The sequence below is a fragment of the Leptodactylus fuscus genome, chromosome 4, assembly GCF_031893055.1.
Source record: "Leptodactylus fuscus isolate aLepFus1 chromosome 4, aLepFus1.hap2, whole genome shotgun sequence".
Taxonomy (NCBI): Eukaryota; Metazoa; Chordata; class Amphibia; order Anura; family Leptodactylidae; genus Leptodactylus; species Leptodactylus fuscus.
This window is the reverse complement of record NC_134268.1, coordinates 94,558,574-94,585,526: the sequence shown is the minus strand read 5'-3', so window position 1 is coordinate 94,585,526 and position 26,953 is coordinate 94,558,574. Positions and strand designations below refer to the sequence as shown.

The 26,953-nt window shown below is 44.4% G+C and overlaps 1 protein-coding gene across 1 annotated transcript in view; it reads left to right on the top strand.

Moving 5' to 3' along the window:
* SYCP2L (synaptonemal complex protein 2 like) overlaps positions 1 to 26,953 on the top strand; it is an 87,427-nt gene that overhangs the window by 28,620 nt on the left and 31,854 nt on the right. Inside the window, exons 13-16 of the mRNA XM_075270835.1 lie at positions 43 to 106; positions 12,451 to 12,499; positions 15,410 to 15,471; positions 19,402 to 19,459. Coding sequence (XP_075126936.1) covers positions 43 to 106; positions 12,451 to 12,499; positions 15,410 to 15,471; positions 19,402 to 19,459 — 233 coding nt within the window. The remainder of the gene's footprint in view (positions 1 to 42; positions 107 to 12,450; positions 12,500 to 15,409; positions 15,472 to 19,401; positions 19,460 to 26,953) is intronic.

Below are 26,953 nucleotides of genomic sequence, written 5' to 3'. Positions count from 1 at the left end.
ACATCATGGAAGTCAGATTTGCATATTCTTCCCATCTACCAGATTCTCGTGAACGTGTCAGTAGTGGGGATCAAGAGTTCACCTCATTTGCAAATGATACTCCCAGGTGAGATATTAATACTTTGTTACGAAAACTGCATATCAAATAATTGGAACTTTGGTTTATGTTGTATTGGTTAGTTCACAGCCTCTTTGAAACACTAGTATTAATTCCATTGTCAGAGTTTGCCATAAATTTTAAGCATGCAATTTAACGCTTAAAAAAAAAAAAAAAAAAGCTCTTGCTTATTAATGTGCGTGAAAATTTCTCACTGATTTTATTGGGGGGGAGGGGGGGTATAGACCTGGCCACTAGGAGGCTGACACTAGGAATATCAGAAGAAACCTGCTCCGCCTCTGTCTTACATTGTTTTTATTTTTACTTTTCTTTCAAATGCAGGGGGGTCTCCAACATGTATGTCACACTAGTCAAACCCCCTGTGGGTGCAGCGCTCTGCCGGTCATACAGTCCACTTACCGTATTGGCAGCTGGAATACTGGTTGAGCGATCAGGATCGGGAAAGATCAGATCCCGATCAGCGATCGAGTAAATATCGCGATCCTGTTCCGATCCCGCCTAAAGAAGATCAGGAACGAAATTCAGATCCCGATCGCTCAACTTACCTGCACAGATCCGCTGCCACTCCCCATTCTTCTCGCTCTTCTTCTCTCTCATTGACATGCATTGAGCTCCCTGCGCGTCCCTGCCTCCCTAGACTAGTGTTGGAGATGCTGGGAGAAGGAGGGGCTTGTGGCTTAGGAGACTGTGGGCGGGTACTAGGAAGGGAGACGTGAGTGATGCACTCATGTCTCCCTGCCCACACTCTCCTAAGCCACAACAAGCCCCGCCTACTCCCATCATCTCTAACACTAGCCTAGGGAGGTGGGGGCATGCACGGCGCTCTGAAGGCATGTCAAGGAGAGAGAAGAGGAGCAAGAAGAACTGGGAGCGGCAGCGGATCTGTGCAGGTAAGCGGACACCATGCTGTGTAGTGAATAGGATCGTTTTTAAAATCTGATCTTCGATAATTAAAAAAAATCCCATTGACTTACATTAGGATCGGAATTGGGATCGGGTTCACATGGAAAATGATCGGAAATCGGATTTGAGAAACGATTCTGAAATTTCAAGATCGCTTCAACCCTATCGGTGACCCCACTATTAAATTCAAAATTCACTGAAGGGGTGATCCTGTAGCGTCAGATAAGCTTAGTATCAGAAGGTAGGTGAGTATCAGAAGACAGGCGCGTATGAGACTCTCCTACACTCCATCGCTCTATTCAAAGGACTTTTGGGGCATAGTGGCAGGGCAGGCTTTCTTTGGACATGGCTCCAGGAGGACCCCCGTCTTCCCTCCACCGCTACCTTTTTTTAGTGGGTCTTAGTGAACGACATCCATTTCTCCACTATGGCTTCCGCGCTTAGGCTGCCATTTTATCAGGCTATTTGCCTTTGGGGCCCCCTTCCAGGTACTCTGGTGCATTTTGTTTGGACTTTTCTGAGCCCTCCAGGGAGCCCAGTCATAGACTGCACTGGAGTATCTACTAGAGTCCGCGACTTATCCAGGGTCTAGGCCTCAGCTTTTCCCGCCCCTTTCCCATGCTTCTCGGGCTTCCAAACCCCTCCTAGCACCTCTGATTAGCCATGGGGGAGGTCTTCTTTTCGCTGTCATAGCTTGTGAATGCGGGAACAGCTGTAGGAGGGGATTTTTTTGCCCCCTCCCTGGAGTGTTAGCATTTTCATTTACCGGTATATCTTCTACTCAGCATTCCTGTAGCTTCCATAGGACCTTTTCCAGCTTGTCCTGAGGGACCTTACACCTGAGATACCTCTTTATACAGCAGTCAACAATAAGACGTCTCCCAGAGGTCTGGTAGATTAACGCTCCGGGTTTTCCTGTCTTTATTTTTCCTGGGCCCCTGCCACCATGTCCTCTCACAATGCCAGTTTGCCCCCCTGGCCCATTCGAGTGCTGCCAATTTTTCTTGTGCACTCGCTGTTTTATAGAGTTGCCATGCGGTCAGCCTAGCCCAATCTGCGCTTTCTGCATATCTGCCAAAGCCACCTCAGGACACTCCCGGCCTCTTGGACAGTCTCCCTCCCTGGGTCATAGCGATCTTCCCAGGCTTAACTAGTTGTGGTGGAAACTCTGGAACAGCTGCCTGCTCAGATTGGCGCTCCGTCTACGTCTAGGCCTCTCCCCGAGTGCCTTTATTGTTCCCACTCCAGGTCCTAGAGTCATTCTTGCTGAGGACTAGGATATTGTCCTTCTGGTAAATGTCCTCCTTCCCTTCCTCAGGGCACAGCCTTGATAGTGTCACAGCTCCACTCTAGCAGGCAGTACCTGGTTTTCCCCTGCATGCTCTGTTTGTACTTGGGATGCCTCTGACTCTGAGCATTTCACCACAGTTGCCACCCTCCTCTTGTGGAGCATATAATACTGTGTGAGGAAGTCGTACTGTGGAGTGTATAATATTGTGTGGGGGCCTCTGCGTGGCAAATTGTACGGTGAGGAGACTCTTCATTATTTATATCACACAGTATTTGTTCTATAAGCAGACATGATACATGCTGTAATAAGTGATACATGCTCTAATAAGATTGCACAGTCACCATAAAACAGATCCTGTTCAATGTAAATGTTGAACATTAATTGATCAAAAGAAGCAAATGCAGAGACCTTTTCCTTTCAGTACAAAGTTCTTTGTATTATTGAAAGTTATGTAAAACTCCATTCACACGACTTTAATTTGTGGGTCTGTAACTATCTGCAATTGTGGATCCACACAGTTTTAAGGTTAAATTGCCGTGTTGACACTTTGCGTTAATTTAGTGGGTTTTGGGTTGCGGTTTGTGCACTCGGCCTCTAAAAAGTCTAGGCTAATGATGGCGAGCCAACTCCTTCCTGTGGTTACAGGAGGAAGAAGTTGTTTCCTCCCCAGAGGGGTCCTAATGCCAGCCACCCTCCTCCAGCCGTTCTCCACCTTCTCGTCACAGAGGGCAATCTTCCTGGGACTCCGTCTCCGAGCAGCCTTCTTTTCTAGCTCAGGTCTCCCTCCTCTCGCTCCAAGGCTTTTCCAAGCCCTCCTCTGCATGAGGTCTTATTCATTTCTGATTCCTCAGGTGAGGGGACAGATGCTCTGCTTCCTGGAGACATGGCTTTCCAGTGTCGACTCCTCCCGAGTCCGAGAGGTGGTGTCAACTGGCCACTCCATAGAGTTCTCCTCTGTTCCACTGTTCTGCGGCTTTATTGTCCCAGTTTCAGAACCTTCTTGAATTTTTCTTTCCTTCCTGTTCACCAATCGGTCCATTCTAGACCTGATGAGGCTCAATGGGCTGTTTCTGCATGTTCTGTATGTTCTGTTGAATTCCTGCGGCCAGTGGTGGCATCCCTGGATTCTGCTGACTGCTTCATATTCCGTTGCGCTTTGTCATCAGCCGATTTTTCTTCATTTTGCGTTGGGTTTGCATCATTTTCTGTTTGTCGCTTTCCCACTCGGTCTAGCCCCACCCCTTCAAATATTTTGTAAGGTGTTGACGTTTCTCATGATCATCCTTCATTCCAGAGGAGCTGCCATGTTATCCTCCAAGGCTAACAATCTGATCATGCATTGCTGCCAACACTCTTGTGATTTCTTGGTCAGAATTCCAGTTTCTGTATCTGTTCCTACTTCTGCAAGGTATCTTCTGTCTTGAGGACCACTGTTCCACACCACCTTACCTCAGCTGTGTCTAACGGTGTGGATATTGAAGTGGAGGTCAGTTTTTTCAGAGCCTGTTTTCTAGACCATGCTCAAGGTCCAGAAACCCCAGTCTGCAAAGAATATCGCATGTGAAGGGTGTTCGCGAGTGTGATTGCAATGTCTTCCATCCTTTTCTCTTCCTTTGATCCTGTTTTTTTCTCAAATCTGGTCTGCTAGGCTGCACCTGCGCCTCTGTCCACACTTTCTCCAAAGTTCTGTGGCCTCCACAGCTGCCAGTGTTCAAGTGCTCTCATAGCCGTTTCATTCCAACCCTCTGGGACTGCTTTAGAACATTCCATAGTGCTGTCTCCCCCAATGAAATAAGTCAGAAAAATGTTTTTTGTTTTTTTTTTGTGCTCACCGTAAAATCCTTTTCTTGTTGTTTTCATTGGAGGACACAGATCCCACCCTTTTGTCTTGTTCCTGCCTCAGGCGTTTTTTTTGGTATGTTTTTGGGTTCAGGACAAATTGGTGGTTGGTTCTGTGTTGTTTTTTGGTTTTGCATCTCTAACTCTCTCCTACTGCTGCGGTAGAAGCTGACTTGTACTTGAGGGTATAGTTTGGAGGTGGAGCCAACAATTTTATGACTCCTAGTGGCCAGGTCTATACTCTTGGTGCTGTGTCCCCCAATAAATACAAGGAATAAAGAATTTCGCGATGAGTACAGAAAATCCATTTTCCTCATTGTCTTCACTGGGGGACACAGATCCTGCCCTTGTTTTCTTGTAGTCCTTCCCTGGACCTTTTTTTGCTTTGTTTTTGGGTTCAGGACATGGTTGTGGCTTTTTTTTTTTTTTTTTTTTTTTTTTTTTTCCGTTCCCACGGAGTAACGCGCCGCGCATTCAAACACGTATACGCGTGTCAGAGTGTGAGTGCTCAAAACAGATCCCATTCACTTCAATGTGTGCCGGCTCACGTGCACTACACATTGAAATCAATTGGTTAAAAAGCCTCCCATTGATTTCAATGTATAGCGCCCGTAAGCCGGCACACATTGAAGTGAATGGGATCTGTTTTGAGCGCTCACACTCTGACACATGTATATGTGTCTGAATGCGCGGCGCGTTACTCCGTGGGAACGGAGCCTGACTAAGTACAGTGTCTGTGAAGAGGGTATAGCCTGGAGATGGAGCCGACTTTTGATACTCCTAGTATCAGCCTCCTAGTGGCCTGATCTATACCCCATGCGGCTTTTATGGTGAGTAAAAAAATCCTGTTTTTGTTTGCATTTATCAACATTTGCTTTACATGTACTTAGATATTGGTAAAAAAAATAAAAATAATAATGGTATAAATTACAACTAGAGATGAGCGAACACTAAAATGTTCGAGGTTCGAAATTCGAATCGAACAGCCGCTCAATGTTCGTGTGTTCGAACGGGTTTCGAACCCCATTATAGTCTATGGGGAACATATACTCGTTAAGGGGGAAACCCAAATCCGTGTCTGGAGGGTCACCAAGTCCACTATGACACCCCAGGAAATGATGCCAAAACCTCTGGAATGACACTGAGACAGCAGGGGAAGCATGTCTGGGGGCATCTAACACACCAAAGACCCTCTATTACCCCAACATCACAGCCTAACAACTACACACTTTACACACTCAATACCACCTCTCAGACAGTAGGAAAACACCTTGAAACATGTGTATTTGGCACTTGGAGTGAGGAGAGCTTGTCACCAGCAGTGAATTTGGCCCTTGTAGTAAGGTTAGGTTGGCACCAACATTTGTTTTGAAAATCAGGGTGGATTGAGCCTCTAACCAGCAGAGTTTGGGCAAATTCATGGTGGAGGGAGCCTCTAAAAACCCCAGTTTGGACCAATTCATGGTGGAGGGAGCCTCTAAAAACCCCAGTTTGGACCAATTCATGGTGGAGGGAGCCTCTAAAAACCCCAGTTTGGACAATTCATGGTGGAGGGAGCCTCTAAACAGCCCAGTTTGGACCAATTCATGGTGGAGGGAGCCTCTAAAAACCCCAGTTTGGACCAATTCATGGTGGAGGGAGCCTCTAAAAACCCCAGTTTGGCCAAATTCATGGTGGAGGGAGCCTCTAACCAGCCCAGTTTGGACCAATTCATGGTGGAGGGAGCCTCTAACCAGCCCAGTTTGGACCAATTCATGGTGGAGGGAGCCTCTAAAAACCCCAGTTTGGCCAAATTCATGGTGGAGGGAGCCTCTAACCAGCCCAGTTTGGACCAATTCATGGTGGAGGGAGCCTCTAAAATCCCCAGTTTGGCCAAATTCATGGTGGAGGGAGCCTCTAAAAACCCCAGTTTGGCCAAATTCATGGTGGAGGGAGCCTCTAACCAGCCCAGTTTGGACCAATTCATGGTGGAGGGAGCCTCTAAACAGCCACGTTTTGGGAAATTCATGGTGGAGGGAGCCTCTAAAAACCCCAGTTTGGGCAAATTCATGGTGGAGGGAGCCTCTAACCAGCAGAGTTGGGGGAAATCAGGGTGGAGGGAGCCTCTAACCAGCAGAGTTGGGGGAAATCAGGGTGGAGGGAGCCTAGTATTAGCAGAATTGTGCAACGCTTATGGTGGATGAGTATGAGGATGCGGAGGAATTGGAGAGGTTGAGCACAGACATGGAGTTTCATGTTGGGGTGCTTTACACAGGTGGGCACAAAAATGAAGGCTCTATCCAGTGGTGGTTCATTTTTATCAAAGTGAGCCGGTCGGCACTCTCAGCTGACAGACGGGTGCGCTTGTCAGTGATGATGCCACCGGCTGCACTGAACACCCTCTCAGATAGGACGCTGGCGGCAGGACAGGACAGCACCTCCAAGGCATATAGGGCAAGTTCAAGCCACAGGTCCAACTTCGACACCCAATACGTGTAGGGCGCAGAGGGGTCGGAGAGGACAGGGCTGTGGTCGGAAAGGTATTCCCGCAACATGCGCCTATACTTCTCACACCTGGTGACACTAGGACCCTCCGTGGCGGCACTTTGGCGAGGGGGTGCCATCAAGGTGTCCCAGACCTTAGACAGTGTGCCCCTCGTTTGTGTGGACCGGTGAGAACTTGGTCGCCTACTGGAGGAACTGCCCTCCCTGCCGCCAACGTCACATGCTGGAAACATCTCCATCATATTCTGCACCAATTGCTTGTGGCAAGCATTGATGCGATTGGCCCTCCCCTCTACCGGAATAAAAGAGGAGATGTTGTTTTTATACCGGGGGTCAAGGATAGCAAAGATCCAGTACTGGTTGTCCTCCATGATTTTGACAATACGCTTGTCGGTTGTAAAGCACCCCAACATGAACTCAGCCATGTCTGCCACAGTGTTAGTTGGCATGACTCCTCTGGCCCCACCGGAAAGTTCAATCTCCATTTCCTCCTCATCGTCCATGTCTACCCATCCGCGCTGCAACAATGGGACGATTCGAAGTTGCCCGGAAGCCTCCTGTATCACCATCACATCATCGGACAACTCTTCTTCCTCCTCCATTAAACGCGATGAAGCGGACAGATGTGTAGACCTACTCTCCAGCTGTGACGGATTGGATGCTATCCCTGACTCCTCTGTGTGATCTGAGTTATCCCTGATGTCAATCAGGGATTCTCTCAGAACACACAAGAGCGGGATTGTAAGGCTCACCATCGCATCCTCAGAGCTCACCCTCCTTGTGGACTCCTCAAACACCCGTAGGATGTCACAAAGGTCTCTCATCCATGGCCACTCATGGATGAGAAACTGAGGCAGCTGACTTTGTGGCACCCTAGGGTTTTGTAGCTGGTATTCCATCAAAGGTCTCTGCTGCTCAACCACTCTATTCAACATCCTAAACGTTGAGTTCCAGCGTGTGGGGACGTCGCACAAAAGCCGGTGTTGTGGCACATGCAGGCTTTGCTGGAGAGATTTTAAGCTAGCAGCGGCTACTGTCGACTTGTGAAAGTGGGCGCACATGCGCCGCACTTTCACCAGTAGCTCTGGAACATTGGGGTAGCTCTTTAGGAAACGTTGCACCACTAGGTTGAAGACGTGGGCCAGGCATGGAACATATTGGAGTCCAGCAAGCTCCAGAGCTGCTACCAGGTTCCGGCCGTTATCACAAACGACCATGCCTGGGCCCAGGTGCAGCGGCTCAAACCATATTGCCGTCTCATCGAGGAGGGCATCCCTCACCTCGGAGGCAGTGTGCTGTCTGTCCCCCAAGCTGATCAGATTCAGCACGGCCTGCTGACGTCTACCAACGCCAGTGCTGCAACGTTTCCAACTCGTAGCTGGGGTCAATCTAACAGCGGAGGAGGAGGCGGTGGCGGAGGAGGAGGAGGAGGGGGGTGTTCTTCTCGTGTCCCTGCCAGGAATGTTAGGCGGGGAGACGAGGTACACCGGGCCAGTTTGGGAAGCTGTCCCAGCCTCAACTACATTCACCCAGTGTGCCGTCAGTGAAATGTAGCGTCCCTGTCCGCATGCACTTGTCCACGCGTCGGTGGTCAAGTGGACCTTTGTGCAAAGCGCGAAACTAAGGGCCCGCCTGATGTTGAGTGACACGTGCTGGTGCAAGGCGGGGACGGCACACCGGGAGAAGTAGTGACGGCTAGGGACGGCATAGCGAGGTGCCGCAGTTGCCATCAGGTCCAGGAAGGCGAGAGTTTCAACAAGCCGGAACGCCAACATCTCCTGGGCCAGCAGTTTAGCGATGTTGGCATTCAAGGCTTGTGCGTGTGGGTGGTTAGCGGTGTATTTCTGCCGCCGCTCCAATGTCTGAGAGATGGTGGGTTGTTGTAAAGAAGCGCCTGATGGTGCCTTTGATGGTGCAGGAGAAGGAGATAAGACAGGAACAGGGGAGGATGAGGAAGAAGTCAACAAAGTGGTGGAGGCAGATGAAGTGGTGTCCTGGCTCGTCCTCTGGAGTGCATCGCCAGCACAGTGAGCAGTGGCAGAGGCAGTGGCGTGAACGGCAGGCGGCCTTTGTCCTGCCGTTGCTGCCTGCCACTGATTCCAGTGCTTGGATTCCAAATGATGGCACATTGAAGTGGTGGACAGGTTGCTCTTCTCAGAGCCCCTAATCAATTTCGAGAGGCAAATTGTGCAGACAACACTATATCTGTCCTCGGCGCAATCCTTGAAAAAACTCCACACCTTCGAGAAACATGCCCTCGAGGTGGGAGTTTTTCGGGGCTGGGTACGAACTGGAACATCTTGGGAGATTCCGGGTGTGGCCTGGCTTCACCTAAGCTGCTGACCTCTGCCTCTGCCTTTAGCTACCCTTTTTGGTGCTGCACCTGCCTCAACATCCACACTACTTTCCCCGCTTGACGTCCCCCCTGTCCAGGTCGGGTCAGTGTCCTCATCATCCACCACTTCCTCTTCCAACTCCTGTCTCATCTCCTCCTCCCGCACAATGCACAGGTCAACTGGATGCCCTGACGGCAACTGCGTCACATCGTCGTCGATGAGGGTGGGTTGCTGGTCATCCACCACCAAATCGAACGGAGATGGAGGAGACTCTAGTGTTTGAGCATCTGGATACAGATGCTCCTCTGTTAGGTTCGTGGAATCGCGACATGGAGGGGCAGGTTGAGGGACAATGAAAGGAGCGGAGAACAGCTCTGGGGAGCAGGGACAGTTGGGGTTATTGTTCTGTGAAGCTTGGGAATTTTGGGAGGAAGGAGGACAAGACTGTTGGGTAATAGGAGGAGAGGAGGCAGAGTCTGACTGGCTGCTGGACAATGTGCTGTAAGCGTTATCCGACAGCCATTGCAAGACCTGTTCCTGGTTCTCGGGCCTACTAAGGTTTGTACCCTGCAGTTTAGTTAATGTGGCAAGCAACCCTGGCACTGTGGAGTGGCGCAATGCTTGCTGCCCCACAGGAGTAGGCACGGGACGCCCTGTGGCTTCACTGCTACCTTGCTCCCCAGAACCATTCCCCCGACCTCGCCCACGGCCTCGTCCACGTCCCTTTCTGGGAGCCTTGCGCATTTTGAATTCCCAGTCAGAAACTGGCACTATATGGCAGTAGCAAGAAATGAGGGTATTTGTAACCCCAATATATTCTTTGAATTCCCAGTCAGAAACTGGCACTATATGGCAGTGGCAGGACTTGAAGGTATTTGTAACCCCAATATATTCTTTGAATTCCCAGTCAGACAATGGCACTATATGGCAGTAGCAAGAAATGAGGGTATTTGTAACCCCAATATATTCTTTGAATTCCCAGTCAGAAACTGGCACTATATGTCAGTGGCAGAACTTGAAGGTATTTGTAACCCCAATATATTCTTTGCATTCCCAGTCAGACAATGGCACTATATGGCAGTGGCAGGACTTGAAGGTATTTGTAACCCCAATATATTCTTTGCATTCCCAGTCAGACAATGGCACTATATGGCAGTGGCAGGACTTGAAGGTATTTGTAACCCCAATATATTCTTTGCATTCCCAGTCAGACAATGGCACTATATGGCAGTGGCAGGACTTGAAGGTATTTGTAACCCCAATATATTCTTTGAATTCCCAGTCAGACAATGGCACTATATGGCAGTAGCAAAAATAGTGGGTGTATATAGCCCCAATTCTATTGCTAGGGGACTTACTGGGTATTTCTGGGGTGAAGGTGGGGGGGGCACACCGTTGGAACGGGGATCGGGGGTGTATATGTAGGGTGTACGGGAATACACTGTCAGTGTATTCCATTCAGGATCCTGGGAAAGCTGGGTTGCGGCGATTGAGCCCGTCAGTGCCACGTTACACTGACAAGCTTCTCCCTGGAATTGAAGTTATATGTAACCCCAATATATTCTTTGAATTCCCAGTCAGACAATGGCACTATATGGCAGTAGCAAAAATAGTGGGTGTATATAGCCCCAATTCTATTGCTAGGGGACTTGCTGGGTATTTCTGGGGTGAAGGTGGGGGGGCACACCGTTGGAACGGGGATCGGGGGTGTATATATAGGGTATACGGGAATACACTGTCAGTGTATTCCATTCAGGATCCGCGGAAAGCTGGGTTGCGGCGATTGAGCCCGTCAGTGACACGTTACACTGACAAGCTTCTCCCTGGAATTTAGCTCTTACAAGAGCTGTTGGTTGTCTTCTCCTTCCTATCCTAGCCTGTCCCTGCCTACCCAGAATCTAACCCCTAGCTAACTGGACGGAAACCTCCGTCCCCGGTGAATTGCAAGCTCAGAATGACGCGAAGCTGGGCGTCGCTGTTCTTTTAAATTAGAGGTCACATGTTTTCGGCAGCCAATGGGTTTTGCCTACTTTTTTCAACGTCACCGGTGTCGTAGTTCCTGTCCCACCTACCCTGCGCTGTTATTGGAGCAAAAAAGGCGCCAGGGAAGGTGGGAGGGGAATTGAGTAATGGCGCACTTTACCACGCGGTATTCGATTCGAACATGCCGAACAGCCTAATATCCGATCGAACATGAGTTCGATAGAACACTGTTCGCTCATTAATTACAACTACATTGTGCCCCCTACATTTATTTATTTATTTATTTATTTATTTATTTATTTATTTATTTAATTCATTAGTAGTATACTAGCCTTTGCCTTTGATTGCTTTCTGTCCCAGGGTCCTGTCAGTACCTTGAAAGGGCTTTTTTTCAAAACTAAGGCCCTTCTAGTTCTGTAAGTGGGATATATTTGCCCATGCAGCAGCAGACTCAGCAGCAACATGCAACAGGTTAAATCTCATTTAAAAAAAAAAAAAAATCTATAAAATGCATATAAAAATAAACACCTTGGCAATTTTGGATTTGGGATTCCTACACTATAAAAATCCTTATCCCAAACAATGAACCCCATAGTAGTGTAAAAAAAAAAAAAAAATCAGTATAACTAAATCTCCATTCTTTAACTGTTTGCCTACCCACCCACCACAAAACAAAAATCTAATGGTGATCAAAACCATAAAGTCAGCAAACAAAAAAAATCAAGATTTGGAATAATCTCACATAGTAAGCAAACAAAGTAGCATTTCTAAAGCAATGTATTTAGGAAAACTCTTTTACATAAGGTTTCGCCACAGACAGGTACAAAACGCTCACGGGCGCTCACTTTTCAAACCTATTCACTTGAGTGAGTTTGAAAACTGACTGCCGGGTTTTCGTCCCCTGTCCAGTTTCTCGGGGAAGAAGACGGAAACCCAGCTGGATTGTCTAAAGCGGACATGGATGCAGGTGTGAACCCACCCTGAGTGAATGAGTAAAAGACTGAGTGGAGTGAATTAACCCCTTACAGCTGCACCCACGTCACATGTTTGGACGGTCCATATGTGACTAATTGATATTAAAACTTGCTTGATTGACAAATCAAAAACTGGAGGTCCTAGGGGCCACACGGTGGCTCAGTGGTTAGCACTGCAGCCTTGTAGCTTGGGGTCCTGGTGTTCAAATCCCACCAAGGGCAAAAAAACCATCTGCAAGGAGTTTGTATGTTCTCCCTGTGTTTGCATGGATTTCCATCCCATATTCCACAATGACATACTGATAGGGAAAAATGTACATTGTGAGCTCTATGTGGGGCTCACAATCTACATAAAACAAACAAACAAAAAAAAAAACCTGGAGGTCCTTCTATTATTTTTCATTTTGTAATGGAGAAATTGATGCATTTTGTGTATGTGCTGGGTTATTTGACAGAAAAAAAAGTACTTATTTGGACTAGTGGTCAATTTATTGTTGCTTAATGATGAATTTGTTTCTCTAGAGTCCTGGAGTTCCCTGAAGAGGAAAAATTTCCTAAGATTTCTGGCAAGGTAAAATATCTATTGTATCCATTTTGTTAATGGTAGTTATAATGGTATAGCTGGCTTCTTTTTACCTGAGTCTTTAATTGGGTTCTATTGTTCTAGCAGTTGTTATTCTGTAAAACCTAATTGTAATGTTTAATTTATTTTTCCATATATGTCGCACGTGTCTGTATCAACTCAACACCTATTTTTAACCCTCCGTCAGGTGCAGTGTGCCTCACAAGCGCCCCTAAGTTTCAAAATGCTCTCTCTGCTAAAAATGATCAGAAAATCTCCCCCTTCCCAGTAGTTTCCTAACTTTTCATGCTCTTTGAAACCTGAAATTTTCTTTTATATAAGACCTTCAGGAGAGCAGATGTGGCCTTGGGCACCTCTCAGGTGCACTGCGTCTGATCGTGTCGCAAATTTAAAGGTTGGTATTTTCAGGGTTTTTTCATCACAATAGTTTATTTAGCTTGATTTATGAAGGAACAATGCACAGTTTAGGGAATAAGTAGGTTTTTCTTTGAAAAAATTAGGGTGAAATAAGGGAGCCTTCACATGGAGTAAACACTCCGCTCATTCTGAACGTAAACTCGTTCAGAGTGAGCGGTGTTAAAACAGATCCCATTGATTTCCATGGATGCCGGCATACGCGCGCTACCCATTGAAATCAATGGGAGGCTTTTTAAACTATTTCTTTCAATGTGATACGCGCGTAATGGCCAGACAAAATCTTTGATTCATCAAGCCTTGCTTTTCTTCTGCTGAACATATGAAGCCTCTGAATCTGAGTGATTAGTTATCAAGTAGCAACTTAAGATTCATTGTACACAGATATGTGGTTCCTAATTGGCCACAGATTCACAGGGGGGAAACAAAAAGTCTCATTAGGAACTATATAAAACTTCACTTTTTGCATTACCATTAAAGTTTTTTTTTTTCTAATTTTTATATCCAGTAATAGTTATGTCATGTAAACTGGAGGCTATTTACCGGTATTTTAAAAATTTGGTACTTTTAGGTTTTTTTGTTAATACATTGTTTTTGTTGGTAACTTATTTTGTGTATTCTCTTTTAGAACAACCCTAGGAAGGTCATTAATTACTTTTAGAATCAGAAATTTGGATAATTAGATATTTATAGGTTTTGTTTTTTTTAAAAAGGCGCCTGAAAGGTTCTCTGCACCTGATTGTGTTAGGATTTTTACCTGCATCGGACGGAGGGTTAAGAGCTTTTTGTCTTTATAATAAATAAATAAAATAATAATTAAATAAATCTCCCTCCTCACACACCCACACCACAAAACTTGGTGACTGTGCAGTATTTGGCCGTCCTGCACAAATGTGTTAAAAATATGTTCTGTACTGCAAATGGCTCCCAAAGCTGCCGGAATCTACATTTCTTTCTTATTTAATTCCCATAGTTGACCCTGTGATAGCTAGGCTCTCAGAGCCTACCAAACTGCCTTTGGCGGACTCCACCTCCCTCAGCAATTCCTCGGACAAGGTGGAATCTCTCTACCAGGCTGTAGTATTGACTGGTTCTTCTCTGTGGCCTTCCTTTGCTGTATCTTGGATTAGCAAGACCTGCATTTCCTGGGCCAAACCTCTCAAGAAAGGCCTCTCCAATGGAGCACATCTCCAGGACAACCAGCAGATCTTCTTCCAAATTCTGCTTCCAAGTACGTGTGATGCTTCCTTGCAAGCAGTTGCCATTCTGCCAAGGTGGCCTCCAACGCAGTAGCAATTCACCATACAATTTGGATCCATTCCTGGAATGCTGAATCCATCTCTAAGTAGGCGGTCATGGCTCTTCCTTTCGCTTGGGACAAACAAGAAGCCTTCTTTCAAGTCCAGACCTTCCTGGCAGTCCCGCACCAAGCCCTCCAGGCCTTCCTCTTCCAAACACACCTCTGCTCAAAGGTCTTCTTCCACTTGGGACTCCTCGGATGGTGGAACGGCTGCTTTCCTTCTGAGAGATCTGATTTTCCAGTGCCGATGACAATTGGGTTTGAGAATGTGGTATTGACTGGTTACTCAGCATTCTCCTGCTTCCCTTCCTTATGTCTACTTTACCTTCTTCCCCTGGTCGAGCAGCCACTTTTCTACAAACCATCTCCACTCTTCAATGGAAGGGCGACATCATTCCCATCCCCTATTCAGAGAGTTTCTAGGGTTTTTACTAACCTATTTACTGTCCCCAAGAATGGTGTCTCCCTTTGCCCCAACCTGTACCTGAAGGGACTCAACAGGTTCGCCTGTGTCCACAGGTTCCGCATGGAGTCCTTTTGGTCAATGGAGGCATCGCTGGAGATCATCAATTTCCTGTCACCCATCTACATTCGCAACACCTACCTCCCATATTCCCATCACACTTTACAATTAACACTTTCTTTATTTCGTGGTGGGTTCACTTCAGGCTTTCGTCCCCTGGGTATTTACTAAGGTGATGGCATCCCTCATGGCTATCCTCCATTCCAGAGGGGTTGCCGTCATTCCATACTTGGACGACCTCCTGGTGAAAGCTCTATCTAAGAAGGACAATCTGACCGGCTTACAGATCACCTTGGACCTCCTTCCCCAGTTTGGCTGTCTCATGAATGAGGAAAAGAACTGCCTTGTGCCGCCTTAGTGCATGGAATTCCAGGGCATGATCTTCGATACGCACCAGGGCAACATTCTCCTCCTGGAGTCCAAGATCCTGGCATTCTAAACCAGTGTGTACTGCCTGAGGAACTCTGTGTTTTTTTTCGGTTCTGCATGGCTTTACTCAGCACACTTTCAACGCGCATACCGGCAAGGCTATCTATCTGATGCATCATGGTGCATGCTGGCAGAGCTGTCAACTTTTTAGCTTTTTAGTTATATGATACTGCACTTCATAAATCCTTGGCTACTGAAGTTCCATTTGTAACGTTTTTTTTTTCCCCCTCAGAGTTCAACATCAGCTCTCAGTGAAACAAAAGGCAATTCACCAAAGCAGCAGTCTGCAGAAAAGTAAGATTTTATACATTATCTAGTATTTTAATTGTAGATGTTTTCTGATCTGTTAAAGGGGCTCCATCAGCAAAACCATGCTGCTAGAGCCCCACATATGTGTGAATAGCCTTTAAAAAGGCTATTCAGGCACCGCTAAAGTTATATTAAACTCCCCCTCCGTTTTAAAATAAAACCCTAAAACAGAATGTGATAAACTCACCGAACGTGCCCGGTGGGCGGGCATTCAGGGTGCGTTGTCTTCTTCATCCACACCTCCTCTTCCTGCGATGTCCTTGGGTCCCGTCTTCCTCCGGTGCTCGCAAACTGACACTGATATAAAAAAAAATGGCCTGGGCGCATGCGCAGTAGCATGCGGCTTCTACTATGGCTACTGCGCATGCGCGCAGGCCATTTTTTTTTAGCAATATCCGTTCGCGAGCGCCGGAGGAAGACGGGACCTGAGGACATCGCAGGAAGAGGAGGCGTGGATGAAGAAGACGGCGCACCCTGAATGCCCGCCCACCGGGCACGTTCGGTAAGTTTATCACATTCTGTTTTAGGGTGTTATTTTAAAACGGGGGGGGGGGGGGGGGGTAGTTTAATATAACATTTACGGTGCGTAAGTTTTAAGGTTAAACTATTTATAGTCTTTACGATGTTGATGTAAGTTATTAATATCAGATTTATTGCAGTGCATCAAATTTGGGCTCCAAGTTGGCATGTAATATGGTTAGTGTACTATTTTGTAATTGACCGAAAGTCATAGTGACTTGAATTTTTTTAGGTTTAAATTTTTTTTGTATTAAAGTGTTAAAATAGATTCCATATTTTGCTTCAATATCAAATGTAGAGTTTGTCATCAGCTGTGGTGATGATAAGATTTTTTTTTATATTATATTTTAATTATATTTATAGGGGTCTTCTCACGAAAGACGTTTTTTGTTTTGTTTTTTTTATATTGAAAACATGCTTTTCATAGAATGAAAAAGTATTTGCTTATGTGGAAAAAAAGCACACTTTTTTCCCCAGTATTCTGTTCTCTTCAGTAGGCTGTTAAAGAGAAAACAGAATTGTTTATCACCTACCTACTTTTCTCTTTAGGAATCCATCCTGCTTTTTTATGCATAAAGTGGTGTAAAGCCTAAGGCAGTGTGCTATGTGTGCTTAATAGGACCTGTTAGAATTATTATTAAACACTTGGCCTCTAAGCTCCGTACATGTATGAGGCTGGCTTAAAACTGCAAAACACCCAAGAGCCAGGAAGGGAAAATATAAGCAATTTCTGGTATTCCAAGGGGACATTTGATCGTCAGTTCTGGTGCTTACTGTTTTACTTCATCCAGTGATCAACAGGCATCCCCCAGTATAGTAGAGCTGCTATGTCTTAGGAAACACAGATCTGCTTTACCTGTGAATAATGGGGGCTGTTTTACCCTGTAACTGGGGCTCCTATTGATGCCCACGTTACAGTGGCAATCTCTTAAGTGGCAGTGGAATAATAACACTTTTATTTTTGAGTGTCGCACCTAATGTTGCATAATATGTAAGCAAAATATATTTAGAAACAAAAAAGTGAAAAAAGTGTTTATGCAAAATGCAGATTTAGACCGTTGTCTCCCGATTTACAATGCAGATTGCTGTAAATTTGTTATTCTGTTTTTGCTGACATACCAGGTGTGCCAGCACAATCACAATGGCAGCCCAACTTTAAGGCCCTGTTCACGCGGGGGGCAGAAGGGCCGATTTTGGCACAGAGAATGACGCGGGGAGCCATGTCGCTCTTGGGCCAAAATCCGCCTGCCACGGCTGTCATGGCTTCTCCCTCCGGAGCAGGCTCAAATGAATGGGCTGATTCCGAAAGCTGCTGCCGCGAGGCGGACGCCGCAGCTCAACGAGCCGCGGATTCCGCCTGAAGAAAGGGCAGCTCGCAACATGCCGCTAGCGGTCTCCATAGACCACAATTGTAAGGGGCGGATTATGACGTGGATTCCGCCCCAAGATCCCCCCCCCCCCCCCCTGTGCCCGTGTGAACGGGCCCTAACTGACAGCCAGCTCCCACTGCGCTGGCCACATTCAGTTATAAAACAGATTCAGTTTAACCCCTGATGATGATGTCAATGGTGTTGACTGCAGCATCTATTGATTTATTTTCCCATCCTCTGTGACCTCCATTGTGTCCTTAAAAAAAATTACCACACTTTTTAACCCATACAGTAGACACAGTCAAAAAAAAAATCACTGTTTTTCTCATTCCACTTCCTAAAAAATAAAAATAAAAAGCAATGAAAATGACATGTTGGGAGACCAAACAGTATGTGGTAAGATATTTCAGAGATGGCATAAGAGCTGTAGAGCTGTGCTTAAAGGGTTGTCCCATCTCAATGATCATATCTATACTTATAACTTATGTAAATTGAAGACTTTTCCTAAATATATTGCTTTAGAAATTCTGCTTTGTTCCCCTGCTATGTGACCTTATTCCTCACATTGTTTACACAGCATTGCTATAACCACGGACCTGGGAGATAGGACAAGTGACGTCACTTACTCAGTGCTGGCAGGATAATGCGTTCAGCTAATTGCACTTTGCTAATAAAGCCGAGTCTTTTGTCTATATATGTAAACAGACAGATAACACTGAGTCCAGTCTGTACAAGAATCTGCATATTATCTGATCTGAATAAGTGTTGAGACTTCTCCAGCCCATTTAGCAAAAGGGAAGGGAGGGAGGAGAAATACAGGAAGTGAGAAGCAGACACTGCATACAGCCTGGAGAAAGACTGAGATGGGAGAACCCCTTTAATGAGGTCTGGAGAAATGCACATTTTAGGGTGCTGCCTAAAGCAATTTATTTACCTTGCAGACCTTTTGAGATCCTGTAAAATTAGTATTTTTATGAAGTACATTGAGTATGTTATTTAGTATCTGTTAGTGCTATTAATGGGTTAATAAATGCACCCATGTACTCTTAGTCGTGTTTTGAGTGATTTCTGTGTGTCATTGGGAGCTTCTGGTTTCTTCTGCATTTGTTTATACGTTAAGCTTCCTCCTATGTAGTTTTCACAATAACTCCCTCTCACATCACTCCACCCTTCCTTTTTCCCTCCCACCCATACACCCCTCCCTGTCTCTCTAGCTATCCCACCCACTAATAGCCTTTCCCAACCCCGACCTCATTATACATACATCTCTCCTGTCCAGGCTTCCTCCTGCGAGACGGCCCATTCTCTTTTTCTGATTCTGCTGGCGTGTTCTATTGCCCCAGCATTGCTCTGTGCTCTGCAGCCAACGATCCAGGCTTAGAGCTGCTCGCAAGCCTGCGCATTACAGGTGGATTATCGGCTGCACAGCACAAAGCAGCGTAGAAGTGACGTTCTGTTTCCGGAAATGGGGAAACTGGTCATCACCAGATAACCAGCAAATGTCCCTGCGGCAGTCACATGACCACCCCCAGGAATATGGGTAAATATACATTTTTGATAAATTGTTATTTAGAAAGTAGGCAAGGGAGGATGTTTAGATTAGGGCAAGAATTAGTTTTCATCCCATTTATTTATATATTGAATAGGACCTTTCAGCACCTCCAAAGTCCAGCTCTTTGCATTATTTAATAGTATCTGCTCCACTGATTCCTGCACAGGTGGAATTTTTTTAATCCAATTTACAACCAAGTAATTTTACTTTTGGTGCTTGTGTTATTTAGGCTTTGTAATGTGAAGTAGGTAGTGTCAGGCATGTGCAGACAAGGGGTGCAATTCTGAGTTCTAACAATGACTAACAATGTCCTAATATCCGTACACATGGTCGATCACCAGAACCCAGCCTTGCAGATAATATTGCTGTTTTTGTTAATATGCATATCCATATTTGTTTTTAATAATGTACGCTATGTTAGATTTAATCTAATTGATAGTCTTAATGTTTGGGGTTTTTTATTTTGATTTACAGAAGAGCATTTGATGTTTATGAATTTCCCCAATCATCAGACTCTTCTTCAGATGTGGAGGTAAAGATGTGTTTTGGATTTATTTTGTAGTAAAAACAACTTTTTATGAAATGCATAAATGAAATGTTGCATTACTAATAACCTTCAGCTGCTGGTAAAACATTCATTACCTTTTTAGGTGGAACTAGTATCTGGGCTAGACAAGTCTTTTCCAAACAGTAGTGCTGTTGATAAGGTTAGAAAATACATATATTCCTTTTGTTTGCGGTCATATTGCAAAAACATTATAATCTTTGATAAAATGTGTATATGCTGCTTAAGAAACATGCTGCGAGGCTATATGATAAGATGGCGCCTGCATCCAGGATGCATGTAAGAAAAATAAATGCTTGGCTTGCTGCCAGAAGACAGCTCCCCAAGGTTACCACGCAGAAGCGGGAGAAGTTGGCTATATATGGAACGGCTTAAAGAGGACCTTTCACCGATTTGGGCACAGGCAGTTCTATATACTGCTGGAAAGCTGACAGTGCGCTGAAGTGGGGGAGAACGGCATGACACTGGAGCAAATGAAGGGGGGGGAACGGCATGACACTGGAGCAAATGAAGGGGGAGGGAGAACGGCATGACACTTGAACAGATGATTTGGGGCGAGAACGGCAAGACACTGGAGCAAATGAAGGGGGGGAAGAATGGCATGACACTGGGGCAGATGAAGGGGGGAGAATGGCATGACACTGGGGCAAATGAAGGGGGGGGAAGAATGGCATGAGACTGGGCAGAGACGGGGGGACATGAAATTGGGCTGATATGAAACTGGGGACAGAGATGGGGGGGGGGGACATGAAGCTAGGGGCAGATGAAGGGTGTATATGAAACTGGGGGAGAGATGGAGGGGGGACATATAATTTACGGGTGAGTGTAGGAGGATTATACTCTGTGGGAGCACATGAATTCAGCGCACTATCGGCTTTCCTGATCTGTGCCCCGGGTAAAGAGCTATCAGTGCCGGTACCGTAGCTCTTTACAGTCAGAAGGGCGTTTCTGACAGTCTATCAGGTACGTCCTTCTCCACAGCAGCGCCTATCGCGCTGTACAGTGTGAGTGGGGAGGAATGCCCCCTCCCTCTGTGCTCACACAGCAGCGCCTATAGCGCTGTACAGTGTGAGCTAGGAGGAACGCCCCCACTGTGCTCGCCCATAGACGAGTATTATGAGGTCTCAGAGCACAGCGCTATTGGTGCTGCTTGTACAGAAGGACGTTCCTGACGGAGTGTCAGAAACGCCCTTCTGACTGTAAAGAGCTACGGTACCGGCACCGTTAGCTCTTTACCCGGGGTACAGATTGGGAAAGCTGACAGTGCACTGAATTCAGTGCACTGCCGGCTTTCCAGCAGTATATAGAACTACCTGTGCCCAAATCCATGACAGGTCCTCTTTAAACTTTTTCTGTTTGATTGAGATGTACCATACCAATCAGGAATTAATATGGATACTTACGTTGTTGTTGTTATCTCTCTTCCTTATTCTGCCCCATGTTCTTTTAATAAAGCGCGTCAGTGCATACTCTCTTCACTGCTAAGAAAGACTAACTAATACTAAGTTAATACTAACATTTTGTGTCTGGTATCAATACCTGGTCGCTAGCCCTTAGCTCATATCAATTAGGACAACGATGGTTACCCAGGATTATTGGTCAATTAGTCGTAAGCACGGCTTCTACCTTATCACTGTCCTTTTGTAGCTGGGGCTTAGGCTCCCAAAGCAGTCCATGTCAGTTCTGTTTGAGGTAAATTTTAATTTGCTGTATATGAGTTCAGGACTCCTCAATGGCAGCTCTGTGCACATGCATACAGGACAGTTTTTTTTTTTTTTTTTTTTTTTTTTTTTTTTTTTTTTCTGTGCAATTAAGCAATGTGTACAATCCTTATCTTGAAGAATACTGGCACATGCCAGTTGAAGTCGAGTCTTGATTAGGACCACTAAAATATTGCGTCAATGTACTAAACAAAGTGGGAAAAGATGTTACCAGTTTATCCTGTATGCATCACAATAAACAATAGTAATGAAAGTGGAATGGCTGGTAATACAGTTTATAGTATAAGTTTTGTTGATACAGTGGCAAGATATTCTGCAGCACATTACAAATTGTAGGGTTCAAGTACAGACAAAAAGACATATTACTGAGTAAGTCAGTTCACACAATGGGACTGAGGGCCCTGCTTACAAGAGCTTACTATCTATGAGGTAGAGAGGGTTACACAAGAGGTAGTAGAGGCGGCATTGGAGGTAGTATTGTTTATACAGAGGTCTAGAAGTTTTGTGATAAACATTACTGCCATTACACATAATAGTCACCATTCAGTGTCCTTTAATGTGCAGAAAATGTCTGGACATCTAAAGTTATAGTACGATATGACATATCCTGTATTGTAATGCAGGAGTGTGAACAGAGGAAGCTTTTTTATTAGGCATTCTAACAGTGGAAGGGTTTACATTGAGGAGTTGTGATAGTTTATACCCTAATTTCAGATCCAAGTACTTATAGGCTTGGGCTTATGTTTTTTATTTACAGTGGCTTGAAAATGTTTTCATATTCCTTAAACTTTTTCACATTTTGTCTCTTTACACCCACAAATTTAAATGTATTTTATTGACATTTTAGGTGATCGGCCAACAAAAAGTAGCAAATAATTATGAAGTAAAACAAAAATGATACTTGGTTTTCAAAATTTTAATCAAATAAAATTCAGAAAAATGTGACGAGCAAAAGCATTCAGCCCCCTGTACCCTGATATCCCTAAATAAAATAGAGTATAATCAATTGTCTTCAGAAGTTACGTAACTAGTTAAAGAGGACCTTTCATGTCCTCGGGCACATGCAGTATTATATACCACTAGTACGGGGGAGGGGGGCATTCCTCACCCCTCAACGTCATGGTTGGGCAGTAAGGAACTCCCCCTCACAGTACAGCGCTACGGACACTAATGTCAGCAAGGGTGTTCCTCACAGGCTGTCAGAAACGCCCATCTGACACTGAAGAGCTATCGTAACGGCACTGATAGTTCTTCACCAGGGGCACATAATGGGAAAGCCAATAGTGCGCTGAATTCAGTGGCATTTGTCATTAAATTGAAATTCTGTGCTGAAATCCATTTTCTGTCTAGTTTTTCTATATTGACATGGAAATCCTCACTATTTCTCATGGAGTATGGGTGTAATAAACACCTAGCTCAATCGTTATAAAATGTACAAACGTGCTTCTAGTGTTATGTGAAATATAATATTCTCGTATGCATATTCGGTTCCCATATCCTGCTAGTTTTTAGCTGGTGATATCTCTGGAAATAATACAAGAGCTTGTGGGGGAACAATAATATCTTATGAAAAATTGTGTATAGAGGTGGGGGCTGAGATGGTTCTATCTGTCCATCTCTCTCTCCCAGAGAGATGCAGTTTGGATCTTGCCAGACTGGTTATGTAAATACTATGCTCTGTGTATTGGGTGATGCTATCTTACAAAGAAACTAATTAAAATGGAGACAGTTCGGCAGGAACCACGGGCATTGTTAGGAAGGATCAAAGACCAAAGACCCTTTTTAAGATAAAGGGACAAGAGAAGGGTAATTAAGTTAATTGTCTCCAACAAGGATGTCTATTGTCTTTAGAATACCATGAGATAGACATCTAGGATGTGTATTTGAGACATGTGCTGATGGCTGCCATTTTGATTGATACATGCGGCTACCATGTGCTCACAAGACTCCATTTTAGAGTAAAGCCAGCCCTCAGGGGGGTGTGTCCTCTCTCCAGTTTCTTATCCAATAGATATGCATCAGGGCTATTGTTACAAACTTCTCCACCAATAGATGTTAGGCTAATTATACTAGCCAATCCTGTTCTGTCTATGCCATGTGATATATACTTTGTTCTAGCCACCATTAAACCAGAATCCATTTTGATACACGACCACCATGTGTCTTGTGGTTCTCCAGGCTAAGATGGCGGAGGCCGATCTTGGCCTGTTAATTAATTTTCCTTTACAGACAGCATATCTCTGGGGTATTATGATTTTCCCCCGACAGAAACTGGCGCCCAACGTGAGGGCGTTGATGATCGTTTGATGTGCAGCCGGTAGTGTACTGATCCACTCACCAACCGATTTGGAGACGGGCCCGGAGGACCTCAGATGAATAAATCAGCGCTGAAAGAAAGGTAAGCGTTTGCTTTACCAAATAATTAATCTGAGTTCCTACGTGTCCCGGATCCTGTGTGTTGATAAGTGAGGTTAGTGCTGCATATAGTATAAAATCAACGCCATTTTTATATAGCTCGGAAGAACCAGTAGAATATATTGTCTGTAAAGGGGGTGGGAATGTTATACCTCATTCTTTGTATACTGTCCATGCTGTGATTTGATTGATACATCTGTTATAAAGTGTATAGGGAGGCATAGAAGGGAGAGTCAGTCTCCATCCTTAATACTGAGTGATTGAAAAGTCCTTGTTTAAACACTAAGGACTGAGTAGAATCCGCGCAAGTACGTGTAAAGATTCAGGGGTGTTCAGAATAGGTTTTGCCTTGAGCACAGATACCGGAAACTTGTACATTAGAGATTAGTTCAGTGAAAACAGAGTGACTGTTTGGGAGATCCCACTAAGAGAGGTCAGTATGTATGACCCTCGAGTAGTCAAGAGTGACCCTCTATTGTCTTAATTGCCCTAGAGGGGTGGGAAGCTCACAGCTGACTGGCCATCAGCTAGTATGGGGAAGGGACCCTCTGAGATAGGGTACACCCCATATGAACTAATAGAAAGAGAGAGAGAGAGAAGTTGCCGCCCAAGTAAAAGAAAAAAGGAAAAATAAATAAATAAATAAATAAAAATCCTTAAGAGAGCAGGGGTTCCTAAGATAGGATTGTTTGATAGTAAATGTTGGGAACCAATGGAGATTAGATCATGCAGGACAGATACAGGAGCATAAGTTACAAAGAGGAATAAGCTCTGATTGAAGAACAGAATGGGGGGAGTGCAGAGTCAGCCAGTATGGAAATCAACCCAAAAGATAGTTTAAGGAAAGAGCAGTTAGAAATGGAGGTGAGAAACTGCTGATAAGATGTTGGATAGTTGGAAAAACAAATTAAGTAAGGAATGGTTACAGAAATAAGGTATTAAGTGTGTGTATATTTTCCTTAGTGTAAGGAAATGCATAGTGGACACACACTGTCCAGTTAAAAGATCAATGCGTTCTGCACATGGCATTGTGTTGTTAGTGCCATGTGAGTGATGATGAAGGTCAGGCCCCTCCCCCCAGTGTGACTCGTATATATCCACAGCAGAGGTATCATGGTATACAGGTTTGGTAGCAAGAAGGGGGGAGGGGAGACACGGCAGGTAGCTAAGATTTCAGCTATGAGTGATACGATGTAACATAATTGGTATAATGTATGGAGAATTATGAATATATGGTTTAATAATTTGTAACTGTATAATGTAAGCTGTTTTTAGAAATGCCAGTATTTGATTTTTAAACCTTGTGTAACAGTGGTAAAAACTTTGATTGGAATCTCATAAAGAAAAAATGTTAAAATTCTGGCCCTTAAGGCAAAACCTCAAATATAGTTTAAAAGGTTCTGAACATCTGTGGTAATTAGAAGAGAGGGGTTTGCCATAGACGTATTCAAAAACTGCACAAAGATATTAATATGTAATGTTGGTATCAGTATTGGCTGTTTAAATCATATTTAATGTCTTTAAAATTGGATTAATGGCATAAATTTTAGATAATCATTATTATGTTTATTTTTCAGTGATATACACATTGATAAGAAGTCGAAGCCATCTAATGACATGTTTGTTTATTTTTCCTCAATATTCAGCTGTGCAGGAATTATAACTAACCCTGTGATTATTTGTAGGAAAATAATTTATCATAATCTTTATGATTTAATGGATGTGTGTGTGTCTGGAGCTCCAGTGTGAAGTATGCATGTATATATGGAAATGAATGGGCCCATATGTGTGTCAAGTATATGTACAGGTTACATGTGTTTGCTATATGCACATGCTCTGTTTGTCCATGTTTGTATTGTTACATTTTTAGTCTCCACAGGGAGCAGATGAAGAAATTGAATGCTGATAGTCCCACAGAGGGTGGTGACAAGTAGATATGAGTTTCTTTCCATTGCTGAATACATATATGTGTGTTTTGGTAAATATGAGATGTACTTAGTCATTGTTATTTAGATGATCCTTCTGATATGGGATTAGGCACCATAAGGGGTAGGCAATGCATGTGAGCTATCTTAATATGTACACGCAGGTAAAGATAAATCGTAGTTTTGCAAAACAAAAGTGGTGTTTCTGCGGCATTGTTTGCTACAAGGTGATAGACATCTGACTAAGTAGATTAGAAGTCACTCGAATATCTGCTCTGTAATGTGTTTTTGTGTATAAATTCTTGTTATGACGGGGGAGGGGGGAGATAGATTGATCCCTTAAAGTTTTTGCCTTTTCTGCTGATATATTTTGAGCATTTAATGAATTAGTTGTAATTCTGAAATAATTAGAAGTTGTAGAGAATTGAATTTACTTAGGATTGTATAAATAAGTCTGAATACAGGTTTGGCAAGTTTTAGCCAGCAAGCCACTTACAATGGCTGGACCCTTAAACAACAGAATGTCTTAATTAGTGTCAAAAGTCCTATTGTATAACGGCTAAAGGGCAAATAGAGTATTGTATTGCCTTGTATAGCTTAAAGTGAGACACTGGAAATCTAATTAGAAGTGTCTCTTATTGTCACCTTAACTAAAAAGAGTCAAGAGAAGTAATAGGGGATGTGACACTGCCCGAAATAGGCAGAGTATTAAAAGATTAGGCAAATGTTTTATGGGAAATTAAGTGAATATTATGGTGATATGTTGATAATTTTAATTTTTTTTTTTTTTTGTGCTACAGATAGACAGACCTGAACCTGATGTGTTTTCCTCTATCAGAACGGTGGTAAGGCAATCCTCACACAGATAGACAGATGTCATATTTCTTTGGCAAGATAGAGTAACATGGAATTTGCTCTACATCCTCCTCAAACATCTCATTTCAGCGTTATTTGACTTTTGAATCCTGCAACTCTTATACCAGTAGGAGTTCATGATTCAAAGGGGGAGTAGATAATGAGATATTTAGTAGATGAGATATTTTTAAACTCCCTCTCAGAAGAGGCGGCTTCGGTCATGTCACTGACGCCCCATTGGAGAATCCTGACTATGAGATGTTTGTGGACGGTTCCAGGTACCTAACAGAAAAAGGCAAATTTGAATACAGGGTATGCTGTAGTCATTATACATGACACCATAGTATAAGAAGCCCTTTCACCACACATGTCAGTATAAGAGGCTGACCTTATAGACGCCTGATAGCACAGCAAACATTTACACTGACTCCAGGTATGCGTTTGGCATTGCACATGGTTATGGTCCAATATGGAGGTCCAGGAACTTCCTGATGGCACAGGGCAAACCAATTAAGAATGGAAACTTAGTAAGTCAGTTGAGATAT